General features: G+C 31.8%; 2 protein-coding genes across 3 annotated transcripts in view; one reads left to right on the plus strand and one right to left on the minus strand.

Annotated features, from left to right (window-relative positions):
- Window positions 1–1,570: 1,570 nt before the first annotated feature.
- Window positions 1,571–15,112, plus strand: LOC136984245 (uncharacterized). 2 transcript variants are annotated; one of them, XM_067281153.1, is made up of 5 exons: window positions 1,571–1,999; window positions 2,081–2,152; window positions 2,689–2,778; window positions 5,414–5,491; window positions 14,753–15,112. In XM_067281153.1, the coding sequence occupies exons 1-4, from the start codon at window positions 1,796–1,798 to the stop codon at window positions 5,486–5,488; spliced, it is 441 nt and encodes a 146-aa protein (XP_067137254.1). In that variant the 5' UTR covers window positions 1,571–1,795; the 3' UTR covers window positions 5,489–5,491; window positions 14,753–15,112. The 2 variants fall into 2 exon arrangements, with proteins under 2 accessions (XP_067137254.1, XP_067137253.1); XM_067281152.1 differs by having other exon boundaries at window positions 14,784–15,112.
- The window catches only part of LOC136984244 (serum response factor-binding protein 1-like), a 28,484-nt gene continuing 7,806 nt past the window's right edge, over window positions 5,693–26,370 (minus strand). Inside the window, exons 3-7 of the mRNA XM_067281151.1 lie at window positions 24,920–24,992; window positions 19,005–19,076; window positions 12,012–12,808; window positions 11,835–11,929; window positions 5,693–5,856 (exon numbers count right to left, since the gene is read on the minus strand). Coding sequence (XP_067137252.1) covers window positions 5,759–5,856; window positions 11,835–11,929; window positions 12,012–12,808; window positions 19,005–19,076; window positions 24,920–24,992 — 1,135 coding nt within the window. The 3' untranslated portion in view covers window positions 5,693–5,758. The remainder of the gene's footprint in view (window positions 5,857–11,834; window positions 11,930–12,011; window positions 12,809–19,004; window positions 19,077–24,919; window positions 24,993–26,370) is intronic.

Here is a 26,370-nt window from a genome sequence, read left to right on the forward strand (position 1 = left end):
CCCATATCCTTCAGAGCGCTAGTCTGACGCCATAACTCTCGCCATCTGGTATCTTCCCATTTCGGGCCTGACTCATAATGGAAAAAGCCAGGCACCATATGACCTACTACGTGCGAGTGCCTGGCATTAATTAATTAGCGAGGTTGAAGCCGAAGTTTTAAACGCGAAAACGTGTACGTCGGACGTTCGGCGCCGCTTTCCTGTAAGCCTAGAAGTTTGACAATGGCGTTTGGAAAGTCAGTGGAATCGTACTCGACATTCCAAACGCCATTGTCAAACTTCTCGGCTTACAGGAAAGCGGCGCCGAACGTCCGACGTACACGTTTTCGCGTTTAAAACTTCGGCTTCAACTTCGCTAATATTAATGTAATGTGATATAAGTGAAAACATTGTTGAATGATGCCCGCTTTTAACCAATATTTATATAATTTTCTTCTTTGATTACATTTCATTCCATTTTGATTTTATAAAATATGTTTCGCTAATTATTGCTTGTATAGTTTACATAAGATATATTCAGATCGATCGAATGCGCTGCTCCTTTTAATGATTGATCGTAAATACATATCGATCATTTCATACATACACACTACACGACCGGGGCCGCCAGAATGTTTTAGAAGGGCAAAGATTCAGTATCACCGATTACTCTCTTAGATCGCGATTAAAGTGTGTTTAATATAAACTACTACTAAAAACCGAGGGGTCAAAGGTCTTCCTTTGCACATGCCTGGAAGAATGCTTGTATATGACAATCTAATTTGATCCATGACCATTCTTAAATTATAAGAAAACTTTTAATGATTCTCGAATTCATCGGGACCTTATTAAGAACGTTACGATTATTCTTAAATTAAATCAAATAATAATTTCTGATTGATGTTTCATGCATTAAAAATTTAGAGAGACCATAGAAAGAATTTCAAATAAAATTAAGCACGATGTAGAAAATTACATTTCCATGGAAACGTATCGATTTTTTTATATTATTAACGAAGCAAATGCACTTATTAAACTTAAACAATCAAATCATATCATCAATAACGATGTTGGAGTAATTTTCGCATGCACAAATGATTTCAAATGAGGATCTTCAATGGATAATATATTGCAACCGACTATTTCTACACTAGAAATATTTGGAATTTATTACCATTCATATAAAACTCGAAAATCATTTATTGTATATTATCGTAAGAGTTTAATTCTTATATTTTGGATTTTCTTCTTCTTATCCATCATAGACCTAATTTTTGGCATATGGACCATTTTCTTAATCGGAGATTGGAGTCGAGTATGGAGAGGATATATTGTAGTATGCCGCATCATATTATCTGTTCTGTATTTCTTTTGTTCGTGGGTATTGACTTATTGGCCTTGCAATGGTAAGTCTATGGAAAAATTCAATCAAATTTGGCACTCGAGAGAGCTAAAAGTCGTCGAAGAAGCTATCAGAATTAAAATATATCAACATCAATGTAACATTTTGCTGTGTATGGGTTATATGTATGCAATTTTGGTATGCTTGTTACCATTTTTGAACACGTATTACAGGATTAAACGTGCCATGTTTAACGATGCCGACATCCTTGCTGTGTTTCTTATCACCATCCTAAGTTTGTTTTCATTAGGAATTTGTGGTTACTCGGTTGCATATTTTACTCTTCTGTGTAGGGGTTTGGTGGAAGGTTTCTTGGCAGTTTCCGAAAATATCGAACGGTTAAGGAAATCCGGACGTTCTGTTTGTATTTTGTTATTACAAGATAACATTCGTCAATATCAGTGTCTCTGTCAAATGGTTCAGCTCGTTAATAAAATATTCAGTCGCTTTGTATTCGTCATGTACATTACTTTCTTGTTAATTTCTTGTTTAATTTATTATCTTTATTTGTTTCTGAAAGGCTTACATGGGCTGAGAATTATATTGCTCTGTTTAATTATCTTTTTCACTGCAGTTATAAGCTGTAGCTCTTTGACAGCCGCCGACGTAGCGCAAGCGGTTAGAATTTAGAAACATTTAAAATCATAAATATTTAACATTTTTCAAGTAAAATATACAATTTTCTTTTTTACTTTTCAGGCTTATAAGCCCCAATCTTCAATTTACAGACTTATCATATATGGTAAAATTTCTTCGAAAGAACAGATAAAGGTAAGTGCTGGGCATACATTACAAATTTTGCTTAGATTGAAAGATTATTCTTCAGATTTTAACACACTTAAACTAAAGAATCTGCTGATTTTTATCATTCTGTAAATTTAAATTCCTGGTTATACTTAAATAATAAAAGTACATATAAAAGTACATAATAAAAGTACATATACAGCTTCAAAGCACATATTATAGTAGTTATGGAAGTTTAATTTGGTATGATTGGCATCATAAAAAATTAATTATATTTTTCAACTTAAATGTAGAAAAATTAGATTAAATAAGGATCCTATCTTAATTATATACATAAATTATTTTTAAAAAGTATTTTTCAAATGCTAGTTTTTATTAATCAAATTTATAAGATGCCACTGCAATGAGGATTCAAATCCCAATGGATGAAGGATGGAGAAAACCTTGATGTTAATCATGATTACATTACATAGGCCAAATAATTAAATCTATAAATTAAATTTAACAATAAATGTAAGAGATTTTTTTTAAGTTAAAATGTATTTAAATATCAAAATTTGCAGATGCATACTGTCATGAAGGGTCTAATGGTTAATAAAGTTGGAATATCTTGCATGGATTTCTTTATTCTGACCAGAAATGGTATTCTAAAGGTAAATGAAAATTTTGTTGCATTTAAATAGATTTAATCTTTTGTTTTGGATCTATATTCTTTATATATTTGATAGAAATATTGAAGTAAATACAAAATAGCACTCCAAATTTAGTATATTCAGTGTGTGATGTTTCGCAGCAAACAAAAACAAAAAATTAATTTATATCATAAAAATTTTCAAAACTTAATCTGAATTCTAAGGAATCAAATAAACTAAATACAGGGTCTTCCAAAAATATGTAAAATTATTATCTGAGAATATTATTATAATATACAATAAAACACTGAAAAACTGTCCAACTTCTCCAATGTTTTTGTGTCACACACTATAGTTTCTCAATGTGTGCACATCCTATCAATAATCAGATTCTTCCTATGCTTGATATGGCATATCTGCTGTCACTCCTCCCACGACAACCACAATTCTACAGCTTCCGTAGATTATTTGTATTGCAGGATGATGAATTATTTCGACTTTCTCGGATACGTTTTCGACTTTGCAAAACAAAATTGTGACTGGGGGGTCGGCACCTCTTTGATACTCTGTCAGGACTGACACCACCATGTCGTAACGAACATGGAAGCCGTGGCGGTTTAAAGACCGGTCACGTGAGCGGTCGCATTACGGAGCGATCGGATTCGAGATGGAGGGAGAGACAACACGACGGAAGTGACTTTTGCAGAGACTTCATTTGCTAAAGACGTTTATTGACACAGAACGTGATGGATCTACATTGACAAAGGAAAGAGGGAAGGCCTAATATCACAATATTTCGAGAGAGAGAGTGTACATAGGTTCGCGTGGCGATAGATACCTGATATTGATCGTTTCCTGACGGTTAATCCGATAGACGAGGCGAGGAGTTTAGTCTTATAGACGAGGTTAATCTAATGGCGATGAGTTTTGTACTAATGGGAATTGAGGCACACTGAGCGGAGAAACTCTTGACAAGGCTAGATCCGTGCGACAACTGATGAATTTTGTGTAAAGTTTTGCTGAGGTACTGAACATTAGGTTAAGAGGTGGTGGGAAAGTGTTCCTTTAGTGTCTGAGAACTGAATAGATGTTTCCCTCTCAGGCGCAAAAGTTGACAGTTAGTCGATAGGTAGTTGACAAAAAGGCGACAAACTATGATGTCATGATATAATACCAAATAAGTTGAAGGCCAATAATTCAGATCGTCACAAAATGCATTCTCTGTTGTGGAGTCTGTTTTTGTTTATGAGACTTTCTAGAGGCTGTAGACAAGACATTTGAATGCAGATGGGAGATGAAACTTGACAGTTACACTATCAGTTGGTGTACAGTACATTCTCAGGTAATAATTGATATGATTACAGTAATTTAGAATGATAGCATTCATTTCGGAAGACCGAAATATATATCTGTATATCTGAAATTGATTATTTCAAAAATTTCTTTTTATTTCTTTAAGTCAAGATTTCTTTTTATTATTAGACTTTAGTTTTCACAATAAAATTTTTTTTATCTCAATGTAACAAATAATTTGTTCTTTTGAAAAATTTTAATTTTTTTTTTATTGACATTAGTTTATTTTAAAGTTAAAATATTGATAAAATGAACAAACAACTAAACATGTCATTGAGTCTTGAAAAATTTCAAAGTTTTTAAGAATAAATATTAGTAAAATTATTTTGGATGTGAGAAATTTTTAATCTTTTAGCAGGATGTTTGTCTAAGTGAAATTACTTTTAATTGGGCTGCAATTTGAAAAAATTGTAGACCTATAAATTCCCGCTGTCGTCTGTCTTCCTTAATCTGGAGAACAGAGTAAGATGAAAGCCGAGACCAGATATGGAAACTTTAGGGATAGGAGAACAATTAATGATACGAACTTCCAATGCAAACCATAAAAGTCACATTATTTCAATAAAAAATTTTCCCCCGAAAGGCGTTAGATAGATGACCGGCACAACTCTATTGTTACAGGAAAAGTATGGTGTACAGGGGCAAGCCACTACTAATTTGAGGTAGAAAGCATATTTTTAATTTATTTCATTTAAAATATATGATTAAAAATTGCAGCCTGGCATTGTAACAATGTCACAATAATGGCTTGTTGTATGTGATAATTTTTTATGTTTGCTAATTTCACACCAATTGTTAAGCAGTTTGCACACACAATTCCTTTTTTGTTTGCTATTAATTCACTTTGAAAATTGAAGCCCAGTGAGCAAAAATTGTAACCTATAAATTCCCATTGGCGGCCTTCTGTCCTTCTGTTCTTCCTTAATCTCGAGAATGGAGTTAGATAGATGAAAGTCGAGATCAGAAATAGAAAGCTTAGGAGCAGGAGGCTTCGATTAACTACATACAAACTTATGGTTTGGATCAGAAGTCACGTTATTTCAATTCAAAAATTTTCTCCCAAATGAAGTTAGATAAATAACCGAGATGACTCTGTCATTAACAGGAAAAAGTATGGTATACAGGGGCAAGACACTACTAAAACTGAGAGCATTGTGACAACATCACAATAATTGCTCATCGAATATAATTTATCTATCCATCTGATCCATGACAATTAAATAATTTCTCAAACATATTAATTATTTACAATATTCACTACTGTAACTTTTTAAAATCATAAGTTATTTCTGAATTTTTGCAGGTTTTCACAACTCTTGTATCTTATGTTTTAATTTTGGTTCAAGTTCAGCAACTGGATATTGAAGAGAAATGTTAAAATGTAAGTATTATTTTATGTCTTAGATAAATTTTCATTTAACAGTAACATTTTTCTTATAAAACCAGATAACTTTAGAATTAATTAAATCTTTCCACAATATGAACATAAAAGAAAACCAAATGGTTATATATGTCATTGAGCAGTTTATCAGGGGAATTTAATACTTTGGTACAACCTCACAATATTACAATTAAGATTAAATTTGTTGTCAAATAAATGTTTATTATTTTAAAATGTACATAAAATGAGTTATATCAGAAAAATAAATTAATCGTCCACATCAAATTTAATCTTTTTACCCTGAAAAGGCAGAATTTTGGTCTTTTGTTTTTTCTTTGCTTCCCATGATGGATGAAGGTTGGATTCTGAAATTACAAAAAAAAGCAAAGATTTTAAATAATTGTAAACATTATAACAAACAATTTCATATAAAAAGGAAACAATAAAGATAAATTATACAAAGCACTGTATATACTATTAAATTAATGCAGTACCACATATCATAATGAATGTGTTTTTAAATGATAAAGCTGCTTTGGTAAAGCAGAAATCCCTAAATGAGTCAACTACAATTCTGTGTCATCTCTGACAAAATGATTGTCTAGTTTTACCAATCAGGTTGTTGTTGAACTAAGCACTGCACAGTGGTCTCACTGATTCAAGGTTAAATATGCAGCACTCTTTTCAGTTGCATTTCTCACTGCAAGAAAAATGGTTACCTCCACAGAGGAATTGTGTGAAATGCTTAAAAGTTAATTGTCACATCATATAAGGTTTTCATCACCATGAATCGATATTCTGTTTGTACTAATTTTTCTTTTAAAATACTTTTTGTCAAATATGTCTGTATATTGTGGGGAAAAGCTGCATGCAGTGAATTTAATTTATTAATTTTATCTCCCAAACAAGGCATTACTTTTAAAATGTTTCAAGTTAAATAATTCGCAAACTATTCCGGAACTGCAGTGCAGTCTGGAACTTGTGTGTGTTGAGGCAATTGCAGCAAAAGCAGTGGTGCTGAATTTTACAATAAGCTGAATGCATAAATCACATAGTCAAATTGACTGCTTTGGTGCATCTAATCTAGTGTTAGATGCTGTCCGTAATTTTTGTAATACCAGTTTGAAATTTATTGATTCTTTTCTTCATTCATACATATATAGTCCATTTCAAAATTATAAACACACCCAACTTTTTTCAATAACAAAAACATTAACAATAGTAATGTATTTATTGTATTAGTATGTTGTTTACAACATCAATTTAAACATTCTCAGATAGCTCTAAAAATTTCAGAAAATTACAAAAATAATTATCACAGATTTTCAATTTTTGATTGTTTCAAAAGTATAAACACAAGTGCATAAAAAAATGATGGACCTACAAAATATTGAGACTGCAGCTGAAGTTTTCATCTCGAAAACGTGAACGTCGAGCACTGCCTTCTTGTAAGCCTAGAAGTTTGACAATGGCATTTGGGACGTCATTGGAATCATGCTTGACGTTACAAATGCCATTGTCAAACTTCTAGGCTTACAAGATGGCGACAGTCAACATTCAATGTTCACATTTTAGAGATGAAAACTTCGGCCGCAACCTCTCTATTAATTCAAATACTCTATCAGGCATACATTTTACTAGTTTTTGAAGTTGTTCTTGTTTAATGTTTTCCCAACAATCCATGATAGCTAATTTCAGTTCATTTACAGTATTGTATTGTCTGTTTTGGCCATAAACAAGATGATAGAGAATGTTTGGGGCATTATGAATCGGGTTCATATCAGGGCTCTGTGATGGCCAATCAATTACATTAATTTTTTTTCAGCAAACGAATTTTTAGTTGACTTTAATGCATGAATGACACCATTATCCTGTTGGAATTGCCAGTTTTCTCACCTAATAAGTGATCCAAAAGTTATTGAATTTTGATACAACAGTTCTTAATACTTTTCTGAATTCACTCTACCTTCTATAAATACAATGTCTGTTTTACCCTCTCCATCCAAATCCTGTCCACACAGAGCCCCCACCTTGCTGTCTGCTCATTCTGACTTCTTTGTTTTTGCTTAAATCATGCCAGTAGTGTGTATAACTGTCAGGTCCTTGTTTTTGCTTAAATCATGCCAGTAGTGTGTATAACTGTCAGGTCCATCCAAATTCCATTTTTTTTCATCTGAAAAGACATGTTTCCACACCTCTTGTCTTTGGCCCACTTTAATCTAGTTGTTTTGTGCAATTGTGTTAATTTCGGTTTAGCAGCCATTTTTGTAAATTTGGCATTTTTATGATTATGCATACATCACCATACAGTTGCTGCTTTTCTGACAGACAACTTGTTGACTGTCAGTAGCTGAAAAATCTTTCTTTCATCTCTAGATATAAGGAGTTTTGGCCTTCCACATCACTTATTTCTGCCATAATTTCACAGAGTTAACACGTCTCACAGCTGCCAAAATTTGTCTTAGAGATTGTCCAGCTCTTTTTTAGTTGGTAAATTTCATGTATTTCCAACTCTGTTAGTGTTTTTCCAAGAGGCATTGTTTTAAATTACAAAAAAAAAAAAACCATTTAAAATTGGCACCACATTTGTAATAATGAATAATACTACCTTCTGGTGACAACTAATTAAACCAATAATTGATAAAAGAAATTATCATACTAATTTTATGCACCTGTGTTTATACTTTTGAAACTATTGTGAGCCCACAGATTTTTAAGGGGATCTTAAAAATTAATGTTAATCGGTTTTTTCAAAATGTAAATATCCCAGATAGAAAAAACTGAGAATCAGATCAGAGGTCACCGGGAAAGTTGACACTTAGTTGTCAAGAATGCTTCCTCAGCATCAACATTTGACAATCATGTGATCCCTTTCTCATGACAACAAGATAAAAGTGAGAGCTACCAGAAGCTCGGGGCGATTGTCATAGGAAGTTATAATTGGTGATAGTACCATCTTGGCTCTTGGATTTCCATACAACAGACCCGATCCAGCTAAAGGGGGAAGATACCGAGGACTCCTACCACTACTATGCATGCCCAATTGTCGCATACTGCTCTCCATATTCGTCCTTAGAGGTATTTTGGGGCTAAACTTTGTAAACTCTCTCTCTCTTATATGCAGATTAGGTATGCGACATAGTTTCGAGATTTGTCGCCAATTTTGTATAAATAGTATAGTTCATAACCGCATTTAACGTTAGAACTTATATAGCCTCCTGTAATCTAGATTTAGTTATTCAATAAATGCTTTGTTATTTTGTTAAACCTGTCTCCTGTCAACTTGCTCACGTCCCTCACCACTTGATAAAAAGTCCTCTGAAACAACAACGTGAGCAGTCTTTGCAGACTGTTGCCAAGTAAGTGGTCAGTAGGGATTAACCCTTGGCCCTCGGCTTCTCACGCTATCACGGATTTTCAATTTTTGATTATTTTTTTGTAATTGTCAGATAGCTCTAAAAATTTCAGAAAATATTTAAATTGATGTTGTAAACAACATAACAATAGAAACATTACTAATATAATAAATACATTACTGTTATTGAAAAAAGTTGGGTGTGTTTATAATTTTGAAACAGACTGTATATGTATACAAAAATATGCATGTAGAGATTCTACAGTAACACTAATATAGGCCATTAGTCATCAATTTGACCTTATTTTTCTTAACTCTATGCTGGCATTAATTGCTGCTGACATATTTTGGTTAATGTTACCTTAGGTTCCGAGATTGCGGTGGTGGGATTTTTTCCCTACGTCGGCGTCCGCGACGGGGAAAAATTTTTTCCCTAGACTCGTGACGTCGACGCCCTCGAGAATTTTTTTCCCCGGTCGGTTTCGACCCCGACTTCCATGTTGCCAAGTATCCTGTAACCTCGAAACGGCGACGGTGTGTGTAAATTTGCGACGGTAGAGGGAGCCTTTTCGTGACGTCGTGTGAGAGTAATATCGGCAGGAAATTCATAGTGGTGTTACGCGCGAATATGCAAATGCTCGATCTGTGACGTGATTTCTGTTCGTTTCAATGCAATTTTATGCAAATTGACTACCAGTTGGAAACATGTGCTGCCGTGTTTTGCGATTTGGATTATGACTCGTGTTTTTTTTCGTGACGATTTTTCGTTTTCAAATTAACTCTTATCGGATAATAATTGTGGTTAATATTTCTTCTTGCATTAGTAAGTATTCTTTTTTTTTTTATTTTTACAATTTTTAGCTAAATGTTAGACGAACCTGTAACTAGAAATTAAGGATAGGCTGTGTTTTTTTTTCCCACCATTCCAACCTCCCCTCGTTTAGTTATTACCGATTGTGTGGAAATGAGCGGTTCGGTCGATTTGATTTGCAACGACGAATTTCGGTCGAAATGCACTTCCCGTGATTTTTACAAGTCGATGGAAGACGACCGTTTGGAGTTAGGTGTACCTCCCTTTGTCGATAGCGCATTTAAATTTGCTGTGAAATTAGGCATACAGCCGACTGAGTCCGTTTGCATTGATTGTGATTCCTGGCCCTCCAGAAAACCAGGCGAGAGATTTCCAACTTTTGCCCAACACTTAAGCAACACTTGTCCGGGCAGGGAAAAGTGCCGATTTGGTTCCAGCCCGAAACCGTTCCCGCAGCGCCTGCGACGATTACGAAAAAGAAAGCTAACAAGAAACAAGAAGAAGGGAAAGATACCAAAAAGCAGCATAGTAATACTAATTCAAAAGAAGGAAAACGCCAACCGACCAATAAAAGGGCGGCCGAAGCGAAAACAACAGCGAATAAAAGAACTTCACCGAACAAAAATCCGGAGTTTAGCGAAACCGGCAAAAAATTGGATCGAAAAGGAAAGAAACAAAGGAAGAAGTAGTCGAACTCCATCGAAAAGTGAGTAAAAAATTACTTTTTCCCTTTTTTTTAATTTTTTTTCATTTCGGTTAAAATCCGCGGATTCTGCATAGCATTTCAAGATGGCGGCCGGTCGCGTGGCCATCTTGAATCGCAGGGAAAAAAATTTTCCCCAGCGCGGTCGCCGACGTAGGGAAAAAATCCCTACGTCCCCATCTCGGAACCTAAGGTAACATTAATCCATGTTTTTTACACTAGTGAAGAGCATGTTCCTAATATTTAGTGTTTTTTTCTTCAGCATTCCAATCTATAACAGTTTGAAAAAGCCTTACCTTACTCTAGCAATTAATGGCAGAGAGTGAAAACATGGAGGGAAACAATCTGTAGCATATAGAAAATGTTCTTGTAAGATCACCGATTGTTTGAGCACAATGTCAAAAATTTGAACAATTATTTCTATGAAAGAATGTAGAATATTTAATTTTTATTCAGCAAAACAGTTTCTAAAATCATAAAATCATTATATATGTTACCAGCCAAACTGATTTATGTACTATAAATAGGTGCCAGTGTAAAAAAAAATGATTTTGTGTAATTCAAAATGCCACCACAGTACACCCTGTAAAAGTAAACATAAAATATTTTATATCTTTTATTATGCTAAGAAGCACAAATAAGTTCATTTTTAATTTTAGTTTGACTCTTAAAGGTAATTAACTTTTGAAAATATTTTCAAAAATTCAAACAAAATAATAAAAATAACTTTTAAAGTGCATGGCTTAATAAAAAAAAATACAAACTGATAAGTACTGATTAGCTTATTTTTATTTTATAGTTTTGTACAAGTGTTGTGTCACTTCTAATCAATGTCGTTTTTGGTTAATGTTACCCTAGGTATCAAAAATGGCGGCTTGTCTCCGATTGTCTCCGACAGGGAACAGTGGGGATGCATGTTCTAACCTAACCTAACCTATTCTAATAATTACGGTAATTTATTAGAATAGGTTAGGTTAGGTTAGGTTAGAATGTGCATCCCCACTGTTCCCTGTCTTCTGGTTGCTGGAATCGGAGACGAGCCGCCACCTTCGATATCTAGGGTAACATTAACCCCGTTTTTTATAATTAAATAAACAATATTTATTCAAACATAGACTATCTAATTGATTGCCTTTTAATTATATTTTAACCATTAATATACTTGAATAATAATTCTAAATCAGTTCAGCCTAAGACAAACTAGTTTGGCCTGGTAACATATATATAAGTCACTTTCTTTTATTTAAAACTAGCATGGTGGTGTTTTTTTCTTTGGAAGAAAATTGAAAATGAGATTGAATGTAATACAGATATTAGATTGATTTTGTTTCAATAAGAATCTCATTCTTGTATATTTTATTTTCAGTGAGAATGGTCAAAATGAGCAGCTATGGCTGCTCTGCATGTGAGGAAAATATGGCTATTCTTGTGTTATATTATTAAAAAAATAAATTGAAATGTATTCACAATTTACCTTGATTTAAATCTTCTCCTCTTTTGTTGCTTTTAAAAGAAGAAAGATTATTCTCTCTTGAATTTTCTTTTCCTTTTTCTGACTTTCTTGTTGTTCTTTTTTTTTAGAAAAGAATTTCAAAAAGATAAGTTTAAATGAATGATAATACTCATAACACTATAATAAAGTATTAATTACCTTTTGTTGTTAAGTTGCTTAGAAAATGATTTTGGTTTAACTTTACTAGGAAATTTTCTTCTATTGTTTGATAAACTGCTAACAAACTGAGTTTTCATCTTTGAGTGAATAGGATGTTCATTTTCTGAAACAGAATGTTCACTATTGTCATCGTTGTTATTGTCTGAATTATCTTCATCACTGTCGTTTCCATTTGAGAAAAAAGAATCCGATAACTTTTGTTTGGTTAAGCCAAGTTTAGAAATGTTGTCTTGCACTACAGAATTAATGAAAATATCATCATCCTTATTCAATTTATCCAAATCTATCTGAAGAATTTGCATACTTCCTTCAACTTTGTTGGGAATTTCTCTCATTTCTTTGCACAATCTTTTTGCAGGAATATTTTTAATTGTCTCACCAATAGTATCATCAACCTGATCCTCGTCAGTCTCTGATACAGATACATTTGGAATTTTTTTTAATTTCTCTTTTTTTGGAAAACTTCGCTTATTTTTTGAATCGGACATACTGTTTAATTTTTCTTTTTCTAATTCATTTCTCTCATTTGTGTTTTCTGAATTTTCTAAATCGGTATCATTTTCAGAATCACACTCACGATTAACTTTACTTATATCATTCTTACCGGCATTTACTGTTTTAACTTTTAATAAACTTCTTTTTTCCCATTTCTTTAAAACTGAGGGCAAAAGTGTTTGTAATTCGGGATTTTCACTACGAAACTGTGCAATTTTCTCTTGAACTTTTTTATGACTTATTAGACGAGCGAGAGTTCTTTCTTCGATGGAAGTATCTTTCTGTAAATTAAAACAAAATATTATTGTTATTTAAACATTTAATCTCTGTAATTAATAATTTGATGCTACTTTTCAATATACTACTGAGTAGATAGTTTTTTAACATCTATTTTAAACATTGTAAAACTACACATATACAGTAAAATAACTAGATTGTACTTATGAACAGGTTAGGTTTCCAAGGTTTTATATAGAAATGTTCATGAGTCAGAAACTAACCTAGAAAGTAATTTGTGCACAGAATAACCACTTATTGTTAGTGTTTGATCCTTCAATATACTTAATAGAATGCACTATGCACATTTACCCACTTGCTACTGCTTAATAGCAGCCATTTCAAATGCACTTAGTTTCATAAAGTCCAGTTTAGTTTCCTCAGTAATTAAACAACAATTTTTGTATTTATCTCCACTGCTAGATTTACTATTATGTTTTGGACACATTTTTGAAGCACTAATTGAAAACAATAGTGAAAAATGCCATTACTCTGATATTACCAACACCACCCCGAGTGGCAATGGAATCTCAGAATTTGTACAAAAATGAAAAATGATGGTATGTGATAAAAATAAGCCCATGTTAATTATTTATTACTGGCCAAAAACCAACTTTAATGCTACTCCATGAGCAACAAGAGAACTTCACAACTGTGCAAAATTTAAATTTTAGATGTATGGTCAAATTGTTTGCAAATCTGAAAGTCTGTAAGTAGGGGAGCACTTGAATACACACACAAGAAAAATCATTTCAATAAAAGGATATCATCTTTGTGATTATATCAGTTAATTTAAAATATTTCATTCAGTTATAATTGACATTGTCAGTACAGCAGAATTTCACTGTCATGATTATAGGAAATGCCATAATTTTTGTTGATCAGCTCTGTGTCATATTATGTAGTAACCATCTTTTGTCTCTAATTAGTTTGGTTAGAAGCTTCCGTTCCAACTGTGGCAGCATGATCGTACGCAGACTGGAAACAAATTATATTTGAACAAAATACATTTAGGAATGAGTCTATATTTTCAGCATTACAGCAGGAACCAGAACTGTGCCTGTTGTTTTAGTCATTGTTCATTGATTTTTAGTAATGTAAAGAAGTGCTTCCTTGAAGAGTTCGTGGCATAAGAAATTTGTTCATTGATTTTTAGTAATGTAAAGAAGTGCTTCCTTGAAGAGTTCGTGGCATAAGAAACATCTGACGTAAAATGTGTTTAATTTTATCTACTGTTTACACTAGATAAACATTTGCTGCAAAGCTGAAAATATGGACTCATTTCTAAATGTATTTCACTCATATAATTAGTTTCCAGTCTGTGTACAATCCCTGCTGTCACTGTATAGTAACCATCTTTGCATGACGGAGTGATGCTACAGTATTTAGAAGATTCCACCTCTCCTATAAAATATGAAGTCTTCTAAATAAGGGAAGTTGTTACATTTAATATAGTGTTTCTGATATTACTTTCACAAAAGAGATTTTGCCACCTCTTGTGTTAGTAATATTTAAAAATAAATCTTAGTTTAAGTGACCAGTTTCAATGAGTATGATTTTTATTAGCTAATAACAAAGTGGAATTGTAGATGCCCTCTGGAACTGTTTGTTTCTGTATTTAACCACTAGATAGCTTAAAAATTTTCCACATAATTATACATTGTTAAGGTAAAGTAGACAAGATGGCTAAAAAGAAAGTGTGTCAAAGGTAGATGATTATTTCTGTATGTTTGGTTAGTATTGTCTTTCATTTTAGATGTTAATATTTTTTTATAACCTGCTGCAAATAAAAATATGAACATGACTTTCACAGACATCATTCTTTATACCTCATTTGCTATCAGCAAAAGGTGTGAGAACAGATCTTTATTGTTTTTTTATTTATTAACATTTATAATATCTTCATTTTGGGAAGGATAATGATAAAATTTTAGAACTGCTTTCATCAGGCAATGTTTCTGATTTTTCATGTTTGGATAGTGATGAGACTGATTGTGATGTTGGTGTTGTTGAACAACCTCATATTAGAATAGGTAGATATAACTAAATAGTTTTTACCTAAGTACACCACTTTTATTAATGACAATTAAATATCATTTGGGTTCTATATTAGGTTTTGATATAGTTAGAAGATGTCAGGAAGAAGTAGAAGTGCAAGAGAATGATGATGCTGATCAACTGGATGCATTAGCTTTGTCACAACAGTTACTAGACACCAGTACTGATAATATTCTATGTGATTGGGTTTTTCTGAAAAAAAAAAAAAAATCAAATGGAGAAGAAGACCATTTATACCACCAAATGTGAATATTGTAACTCAATGAATCTACAGTTTGAAAAATATTTTATGGGGAGATATTCAGCTAAGTATGTTACAGATGCTTGTAAAAACTAATATAAATTTACTTCAACAGAACAAATCATTCAAGTCTACAAATGTTAGAGAAATTAGATCCTTTATAGGACTTCACATGATGATGGGCTGCCTCAAATATCCCAGGATAAGAATGTACTGGGATTCAGCTCTTCATTTTGATTTGTTTGTGAATGCCATGAGTAAGAAGAGATTTTTTCAGTTGAAAACAAATTTTGATGTAAATGATTTACAAAGACCAGAAAATTAGTCTGACTTTATAAAATTTATCTTTACAATTTTTAACTGTATAAATAGATGCTTAGTATTGGAATTGAAAAATCGGCTGTGCGTCGATGAGCAAATGGTACCCTACAAGGGCGATTTGGCAATACAACTATATTGTAAAGGGAAACCTAATCCTTCGGATATATAATATAATAAGAAATGCTTACTGGAACTAAATCCAAAATTAAATCTATTTATGAAAATTTAACAGTATGCTGGACACATTAAAGGTGGGAAAAACGTTTTCAATCACTTTTAGAGATCATCAGTTACAGATTACAAAGAACGAACAAAAATCCGAATTTAAAAAGATCGAATGTTTCGGTGAAAAACGTAACTCCATTCATAATGACATCACCACTAACATGAAAAATTAAACAACCCAAATAATTCTAGTCCCCCGTGTATAAATTACCCAACGGTAAAAAACAAAATAAGATGTTCTGGGTCTGAGGAATTCCCCAGACCCGGAACACCTAAAATTAACTGCTTTTAAATCATGGATAAAGAGAGCTCACACGCACTGTACTAGCATTTATGATACGTACAGAGAGTTAGATTACATACGCGAAATAGCGATTCAACATGGGTACAGAAGACAAACGATAGATACCCTTATTAAGACCTACCAGCCACACAGCCGACGTATAAAGAAAAATGAGCAGAAAGAAAGGATTGTCCTTAGTTACATACCGTTTTTAAACCAAGTCACTAAGAAAGTGGCCAGAAAAAGGAATATCCGCATAGTTTATAGACGTAATCCCACGGTTTATAGACTTTTGAGAAATGACAAGGAAAGATATAGATACGACACCCTCACAGGAGTTTACTCGATACCGTTGAGAGATAATAGATTCAACTCAGACCTTGTGTACGTAGGGGCTACCATGAGAAATTTGAAAAAAAGGATCGAGGAACATAAATACGCAGTCAATAAAAATGTTGATAGTACGGTACTGGTGGCATTCGCCAAGGAGCAGGACGTGACAGTTTATTGGGACAAGGCGGAGATCATTAAACCTACCAGATCAGCACAAGCTGTAAAACACATAGAAAAAATGGAGATACACAAGGCGCACCTCAGCAAACACTGCATCAATCATAGAGACTCCGACAGCTTAGCAACCGCCTGGAAGTCTTTCCATAAAACGGATATGATGTAATTTTACATCTACGCACTAGCCGCTTCTTTTCATTCCTATCTTATTTTGTTTTTTACCGTTGGGTAATTTATACACGGGGACTAGAATTATTTGGGTTGTTTAATTTTTCACGTTAGTGGTGACGTCATTATGAATGGAGTTACGTTTTTCAACGAAACATTCGATCTTTTTAAATTCAAATTTTTGTTCGTTCTTTGTAATCTGTAACTGATGAAGATCTCTAAAAGTGATCAAAAACGTTTTTATGAAAATTTAACAGTATGCTGGACACATTAAAGGTGGGAAATATATTTTTATATCCGAAGGTTAAATCTATGTTGTTGAAAGAAGTGGCATCTGTTATGATTTTATTATATATCAAGGGGTACACCAGAAATTCATAAAAATATAGTAAAGAAGTTTGGGTTAGGAGCATCAGTTGTGTTGGAAAGTTTTAACACAAGAGAATAAATAATCAAAAAAAAAAAAAAAGCAATGTTCCTTATTATTTCACAATTTAAATTTATTAGAAATCCTGAAAAACAAAAAAATATTTGCTGAAGGCACAGCTAGAATTTTCCATTTTCCCAACATTACAATAAGAACAGACAAGGAAGTTAAAAAAAACATCATATCTAAACTTGAAACTTCTTCTGAGTAACTAACAAAATTGTGATATGCAAGTGGTTTGACAATAGACTTGTGTACCATGACCTACAAAATTACATTATAAAGTATGACAATGGGATAAAGAAAAAAATGAATATGTATCTGTGCAATGCTCCGAGACTGTTCGTCATTATAATCATAGGTGGTGTTGATAATTTAAAGGGTATAAATGCAAAAGTCACATTATCCAATTTTTGGCGGTATTTAGTTACTGATAGCACCGTGTTCGTTTTGTAAAGGCGAATAAGACTGTAATAGTGTTGTTGTCCTACACTCACATTTTTAGGCTGGAAAAATTGTTGAAAATTATGTTTTGAAGCATACGTCATATTATCCAACAGCTGTTTTGCAGTAAAATTCACTCTCTCCAATTCAACCAATCAGAGAACCCTGGTGCACACAAAGCATCATAGGATTGTCTGCTCCAGTTCTGTTGATGTTGTGTCTGCTGTAATAATGCTCACAATTTTCTAGCTACTTTATTTTTAATGTTTTGTTAATAATTTTTATGTTAAACAATTGATGAACTAGTGTAATTAATAAAGATTGTGTGCAGTTTGATTTTTAGTGTTTATCATCTCTCTGATAAAATAATGTTAAATCATGTAAAAAGGATTATTGGTAATTAAAATAATGTATAACAATCAAAATGGCTATAAATCTTTAAAAGATTAGTTTCACTATTTAATTAAACAAAAACATGCAAACATTTTTCTATTAAAAGAAAAAGATTTCACTCTTGCCACATTTCTATTGCAATTGAGATTGAGATTTACATAAAACCTAATTCATAAATTTTCAGAAAATTTGTGAGAAATTTCTAATTGAAATGATTTTAAAGTTGGTTACAAAATAATAGTTAAATGTTTCAGAAAAATTATTACATTATAAGAAACCTCAAAAATACAGTGGTATTCTGTACTTCAAACACAAAATTTGATAAAATTTTACCTCAGAATTTGAACTGTACATGCAGTAAAAAAATATGCTTGAAGCAGAAACACAGTCTGATGTGCGACCAAGTCATCTCTTGCTCTCGCATTATGCTTGTATATTTTCAATGCTTTTTTTCGCTTTATTTTTCATTAGTTTAGTTATTTAATACTGTATTGTGTGTTGTCTGTCTATTTTTAACAATTTCTTCCTGCAATTTTTCTTTGTGGACAACTTTTTGGCACCCTGTACATTTAGCATCCTTTAATTCAAAGTTTTCCAAACCACATTTGACATATTCAAAGTTAAGGAGTATCTTTCCCAGACACATTACAAAATTTTCTTTTTTTACTGTTTTTGTGGCATAATATGCCTGATGTGCTTTTTATCCAAACAAATGTGAAGAGTTTAAAGCAAGATTCTAAACAACAAATAAAATCTCACACCATCTATAAAATGTTAAATTTCACAACTGTTATAATTAAATCACACATCTATGTTAAGATGCCAAAGTCCACAGTGTGTACAACCAATAAATGCAATTTTCATTTTATTATATATTATTTACATATTTAATTTATGGTTTTCATGTTTTCATTTATTATTAGGACATTTAATTGTGCTATTTTTAAGTTTATTGAAATCAGTATTGTTCAGGGTCTAGAAATGGATTAATTCACTTTCCATTATTTCTAATGGGAAAAATAGACTCCGACTTCAAATGATCTCCCAGAATAAATTAAATTTGAAGTACAAAGCACCACTGTATTAATAAAGAGTTTTAGTCATATTTTCTGTAAAGTCAAAAATGTTTACCTGAATAAGAATTTTATTCCATTCTTTTTCTTCTTTCAAAGCAACATTTGATACTTTATCTACATCTAATTTCTGTTAAAAGAAAAAAAAACTCATTATATACCCATATAGCATCTTTAAACTTTAAAAATGAACAATTTTTTAATAGCAAGCATCATAGTTGTATCTTTCATATAATACATTCAATCAATAACACTATTCCTGAAATAAGATATGAGAGAAATTTGGAGTATAGTTGTTTTGAAAACAGATCATTTTATACACTTTATTTATTTATTTATACTTTGCTTTATTAAATGGAATTCAAGAGTGACATAATTTTGAGCATAAAATATTTTCCTAAGTATATAATTATATAATCTGGATTTTTCCTATTCACAAACTGTATCAATGAAAGTATATCAAATTAAATAAAATGTAATGTTTAAACAGATTATACATTGGAATTGGTTACGTCGGAAAAGTCAACTGCCCAAAACCCAATGTATTGGTACTAGTATCCACACAGTAAATGGAGGTTGCGGGTTCAAGTCTTATTCCGAGCTAGTTCTTTTCTTCCAGAATATTCTAAATTATTTATTAAATTATTATAACTATTAATTTAGATAAGAGATGCTGCCTAATGTCTACCTCTAGTACTAAATTACTTAGTTTCTAATTATTAATTATAACATATTAATAGCCTGATTAATTAATTGATTAGAAATGTCACTAAATACTGACATACTGTACTTCTCTTTAAGATGCTTTGCTAATACAATGCTTTTTAATTATATTTATGTATATTATTTTTGGTGTCTTTTGTTACAAGAGCAAGACAAATTCAGAAACTCAATAATCCTGCATTTTCAAGTGTATGAAAATGCGAAAGTAAAAATAATAAATAATCCATTGTGTTCTTCAGGCCTAGCTCTATTGTGCACTTATAAGAAAATAGGCCTATTTACATTATTATTTATTATCTGCACTGCAAGTGAAAAGAAAGACTGTAATTAGCTTTAAGGCAGTGATATTGAAACCTAATCTGCCATATTAATAAGGTAGGCTTGTAGCTATTTTATTTCATTCAAAACATTTTATTATTTTAGAATAAATAAATTAGTAATATAATATAACAACTTATAAATACATTTTATATTGTGTGGAAAATTTTAATGTTTAAACATTTATAAAATTATTTTTCTTTTTCAGTCAAGTATTATAATGAAAGAAAAAGGATTTTGTGCAGTTATAACATTTCTGTCGACACTAGTTTTGTTTAAATCTACCTTTTCGGGTGAAGAGTATCCTCAACTGAGAATGTCCCATCTTTCATCATTCATATTTTTATGATTCTGCCTAAGAAGAATTACTCAGAATATGATTAAGTAAAAAAAAAAAAAGGATCATTTACAATTCTACAATTCAAAGTATATTACATTATCACTTCATGAGATTTTGTGAGAAATATACAAAGACAAATGCAAAAAAGTTTGCTCTTAATAACAAACATTTTCAATTGAAAGAAATAGAAATACAAACAAAGGCATAACAAATTTTAATCATGTAAAGCAGCGTTTTTTAACTGCCGGTCTGCAAAAAAATATTTGACTGTACTGAAACTAGTTTAGTTGATTACAGATGTCATTTAAATAGTAATAGAGTTACTGTACATACTTTTTTACAACTACTATGATTTATATTCATCTAGAGTTACTACAGTAACTCTAGATGAATATAAATCATAGTTGCTTATAATTACTTAATCCACATAAAATTATCAGCCCAAGATGAAAAAAAAAGGTTGAAAATAACAGACTATTCTTTACATTAGTGTTGTCTTTTGCTTGTTTGTTATAAAAAGGCACATAATAAATGTTTACAATCAGATTTTAACTTAAATTTTTTTTTTTGTTTTTTGTTTAATCTAATTTTATTTTGTCTAAAGACTTAGAAAATGGTGAAAATGGTCCTGAATCACTGTAAGTTCACATCATGTAGGATTGGTGTTAGTAGGAGTTTATGGTTACAATTCCTAGGATTTCAAAGTATCTGTTACAAGAAAATGAACAGGAATTGCAGTCTACAGCATGCAAATGTTGTACAGGACCACACTGGACATCATGTATTTAAGGAAGGCTCCTGATAAATGTAAAATAAATATAGAGATGGGCGATAGTCCAAACTTTACTATTGATTACTACTTTTTGTGATTTAAGACTATTAACAGAAACTATCAATAGTATTGATAGTTTTTGTTAGTAGCCTTAAATCACAACAAAAAACACAAGTTTTTCTGGGATAGGATGACAACAACAACAAAAAACTACCACTGACACACAAATTAAATGTTTTTTCAGATTTATATGCATATATGAATTGTCCTGTATACAAAAAATAATAATAAATGTGTATATAAGTTTTTGTGAATAAAAAATTCTTTCAATGTTTCTTTGTTTTGTTCTGTTTGCATGAAAATGATTTTGAATCAAATTATTTGATTTTAACTTACCCAAGGGCTGACCTTTCCTGTAATGTCAAATTTGACATTAAAATAAGTCTCTCTCAACCCTCTTTGGGTCCAACTGACTTCTTTTTTTCAGTAATTCAATTACCTATCTTAGAGAATGGATGCTCTGAAGGAACACTATCCCACCACACACAAGTAATTCATTGCCAGTTTGGTCATCTCTGGGAACCTGCTAACCATACAATATCCCAGTGGATTTTCTTCCTTCTCCATATACAACAATTGCAGATACTTGCACAAAGTGAGAAGCAAGCCACCAGATGTTTCTGTATAATACTGGCTAGACCCTGCTGAAGTATACAACTTACGATAGGCTCAAATGTCAATTTTTTCTTTTTTTCTCAGTTTTTGATGTTAGGAATACTCACATGTTCTGTGGGGCTTTCTATCATAAGCCTAAGTTCAGCATTTACTGCTGACAATGCAGAGTTGCAATGTATGGGGCTTGAGAAATGTAGCTTTTTAAAGCAAGGATCCGTAATTGTTCCTATGGCCAGGAGCTTTGACTGTTCCAAGCAACCAAATTGTTTGTTTATATATGTACTATGCATTAAGCTACCCTTTAGCTGTAGAGCCATAGGCGTGGTAACAGTAACATCTTGTATAGAACTCTGCATGTAATCGGTATAATGCAATAAAGCATTCCAACATTATAAACCTGGAGTTCCAATGGGTTGAAACATACTGTTTTAATTTGAGAATGTAATTTGGCGAAACACCACTTAGCAACTGCTCCTCATGCAGCTTATCTGTAGTTTTTACAGAATGCTTGGAGTGTTGATGCATTTTACTTGTAATAGGTGTGTGGCATTTTGCAACACGATTTCTCATCATTTGCTGCAAGATTCAGCACGTGGGCAAAGCAGTGCAAATGGCAATTTTGACCAAACATATCCTGAACAGCTTTAACAATATTACTACCACCATTTGTCACAATACACACAATCCTTGACTCAGAGATATTCCACACTTGTAGGATTTTCATAATTTCCACTCTGATATTGTCCTGTGTGTTGTACTGCCTTTGTTGCTACAGATAAAATGACAGACTCTACCTTCTCCTCTATTACAAAATGAGCAGTTAAACCTAAATATACCCGAGTGTTCAGTGTATCAGTTCAAATGTCGGTTGTCAGTGTCATCTGACTTACATCTGCAACTTTTTTTTTTCAAAACTTCCTTCATCTTTTCGAACTTCAAATCCAGCCAGCAAGTAATTGTTTTTCTGCTAGGCACTTCCATTCAAGGAAGCATTGTTTTGATCAAGTAGCAGAAGCCTGTAGATTCTACTGTGTCAATAGGAATACAATCCTTGATGATCATATACAAGAGTGCATTAATGCATTTGTGATATTTTGCATTGTTTTATTCTGCAAGTGTTGCCAATTGCCAAAATGCAGAAGCAATTCCTGGCTGTGTCAGAGTTTGCTTTCTAGTAGATGCATCTGATGTAGTAGTAGATATGGAAACAATTTCGCTGTTGTTGTCCTTGGAATTCACAACTTCTTTGACTCCAGGTTGAAATTTGCTTTTCAACTTCTTTAGTTTTAAAGGATGTTTGCATTTTAAGTGATCATGCATATTAGATGTGTTCCCAGCAGCAGAATACATGCTATGACATAATACGCATTTAACTTTGTTCTGTTGGGTGGTAATTTCCAAGAAGGTCCTCACAACGCTTAGAATTAGGCCTAAGCCTTTATAATATGGCCAGTAAAACTATTAACTGTTATCTACAAAGTATACTGAATTGTAAGTTAAAATTTAAACGAAAACACCTAGTCCAGTCAATATATTAAGTAATAATTATTTCAACAATATTGCAAAACAACTCTCCAAAAGAAAAAATAAACTACATATCAATACTACACTAAAAATCAGTCAGTTCAATCCTCAATGTACTGTACCATGTGGGAAGGCAAGATCACATAAAAAACTGAGTTGTTGCCAATTTGCAAACAGATGACTACTGTTTAATTGTTTAAAATAAAGCAAATTTGTCTGGATGGCCAAGCGGGTAAATCACAAAAAACTTTAAAATTGGCACCACATTTGTAATAATGAATGCTGCTACATTCTAGACATTAATTATTGGTTTAATTAGTTAAAAAGATTATCATACTAATTTTATGCACCATGTTTATACTTTTGAAATAATCAAAAATTGAAAATCTGTGATAATTTTTTTTTGTAATTGTCAGATAGCTCTAAAAATTTCAGAAAATGTTTAAATTGATGTTGTAAACAACATACTAATACAGTAAATACACAACTTTTTTCAATAACAAAAACGTTAACAATAGTAAAGTGTATTTATAATTTTGAAACAGACTGTATTAACATTATACAAAGGTTGATTGTTAAGATGACTTCGTTTTTATAAAGTTAGCTTGGGAAGAAATAGAATAATCTGACCAGTTTAAAAACTGGTAAAAATCATTTATTTTTCACCTTTGGTGTGTCCTCAAGAATCTTTGGTCCTCATCTTCTTTCTTGTTCTTATTAACTGTTTTATTTTTATTTTTTATATTTTATTTAACTATTTTATTTAGTCCCAAACAAGACTAGCTGAAGATGGTTCTTCAGGAAATGTGGACCAACATTCCAGAAGATTTTTGCTGTGCCTACATCACATCAATGCCTAGGCAAGTTGCTGACATGTATGCTACAAAAGGAGAACCCACAAAGCAGTAACTGTACGTGAATGCTTGGTGCACATAAATTTATTGCCTCTGACTTTTCAGAGCAGTAAGACTTTTAGGCATATATGGAGATGCCTGTTATAGTGATTGAGCCAACTGTTTTGTAAACCATACCTCAAGTAAGGTACTTTATTTATTAAACAAGGCCAGTTTTCTTACCATTTATAACAACCACAAATAGGTTGCACATATTAGATATGCCACAAGGAAGGTATTACTTATCATATAAAGCTCCAGGTCTGTTGTTATTATTAACCTTTGTGTATTGGTTATAAAAAGAAATATAAGTGTTTACAATCAGATTTTGTCCAAGTTTTTTGTCTAATCTAATTTTTATTTTGTGTAAAAATTAGGTAGAAAAAAGTTGAGCATATGGCACCCTAAGTCACTAGTGTATATACGTTACATGAAAAGTTTCTTACAAAGTCCAAACACCAGTTCAACTGTTTTAATGACATTTACAAATGCAAACAAATAATTAGAAACTAAGATAAAAACCAATTTCCCTAATACATTCATACATTTTAATCAAAACAGAATATTGTTCTTAGAACTTGTAAAGACTTCCTCTGAATTTGGATATTAGAGCCCAAAAGTATGAGGAAAATCAGATTATTTTTTATCTTAGTTTGCATTCATTCATATGCATTTTTAAAACAAATTCAATTTTATAATGATACCAAATAAAATATATTAAAACTCACTCTGGTAATATCAACTTCTTTTCTCAGTCTATCGATCTTCCTCTGTATCTTTTCATTTTTCTCTTTATTTGTTCTTTAAATTATGAAAATTAAAATATAAATTACTTAAAAACAAAAATTATAATTTTTTTTTTATTGGAATGCAGTTAAAATTTTGAATAAATAAATAAATAATCAACTAATTTCAGATGGATATATTTCTAATTTTAAATTTAAAAATAGAGGGGGGGGCATGTTCCAATCATCAAGGCTGTTCGTGACTTTTGCTGCGCACTTCAATATCCATGTTAAGTTTAAGTATCAATTACTTCTGATTAATTTAAACTGTTAAAAAAGGTTTATATTTGATTAAACTAATACCACCAGAAGAAATATTAATATCAACAAAAATTCAACGATCTTCAGTAAAGCGTGGAAGACCGCCATTGAATCGAACTAAGCCAGAGGGCAAAAGGAATCTACCACCCTCAACAAACTCCAAGCTTATAACGGATTTTAACTTATACCCGGATAAAAACTCTCATGAAGTTTTCACAGAGGATGTGAACCCTAACCTGAATTTATTACAACAAAGCTTTCGTAGTCTCCCAGGTGAGTCAACTAACTTCGATCCTATTTTACTTGATAACCCAGACAACTTACTAGACACTTCTACTACAGTCCTATGGAACAAAATTTCCAACCTGATAAACTTTTTATCAAATGACACTTATAAAAGATCTTGATCTTATACATGAAAACATCCGTGAAACTAAACAACAACAAAAAAAAATGGAAGAACAAAATAATAACCTGAAACAACAGGTCAACAAGTTACAAGTTGAAAAGGATTTCATCCAATTTAAAATGGACTCTTATATTATTGTAGTGATGATCGTTAATTAAATTATATATAATTATCCTAACTCGAAAACTAGATCAGAAATTCATAACTTCATTACTTCCTCATTAAACTTGCAAAACATAGCTCAAGAAGACATCTTGAAAATAATCCAGCTAACTAAATTACCAAATTCAATTATAAGACTAACCCTTGGCAATAATCAAATTCATGATCTTATTTTTTCTACCTTTATATGGAAGAAACAACAGAATTTATTGGAAGATTGGAAAAATATGCAAATATCATCAGATTTAACAAAAAATTCAAGAACTAGACAAAAATACTTACTTCCAACTTTTTATGAATTACAAAAACAAAATCCTCAGTTCAAACTAGGTAATGACACCTTAATAATAGGACGTAAAAAATTAACATATAATTTAAATACTGGGAAGTTGGTCCACGTGGATACCTTCCTTCCTTTTTCCAGGTTAACAAATACAGCAAGTTGATACACAAAGAAGCAAAGTCAATTTCAATATGGAATAACTTCTATGAATAACCAATTATTTTCTATTGTTAACTGGAATAGCCAAGGCCTCAAACATAAAATTCCACTAATTAATTC

This window comes from Centruroides vittatus, unplaced genomic scaffold (genome assembly GCF_030686945.1).
Source record: "Centruroides vittatus isolate TY-2023 unplaced genomic scaffold, ASM3068694v2 contig_911, whole genome shotgun sequence".
NCBI classification, from domain to species: Eukaryota; Metazoa; Arthropoda; class Arachnida; order Scorpiones; family Buthidae; genus Centruroides; species Centruroides vittatus.

Coding starts and splice junctions, on each gene's coding strand:
- LOC136984245 (XM_067281153.1), top strand. CDS start 1,796: ATGGTTCAGCTCGTTAATAAAATATTCAGTCGCTTTGTATTCGTCATG. Junction 2,153..2,688: donor CTTCGAAAGAACAGATAAAG/GTAAGTGCTGGG, acceptor CAAAATTTGCAG/ATGCATACTGTCATGAAGGG. Junction 2,779..5,413: donor CCAGAAATGGTATTCTAAAG/GTAAATGAAAAT, acceptor GAATTTTTGCAG/GTTTTCACAACTCTTGTATC.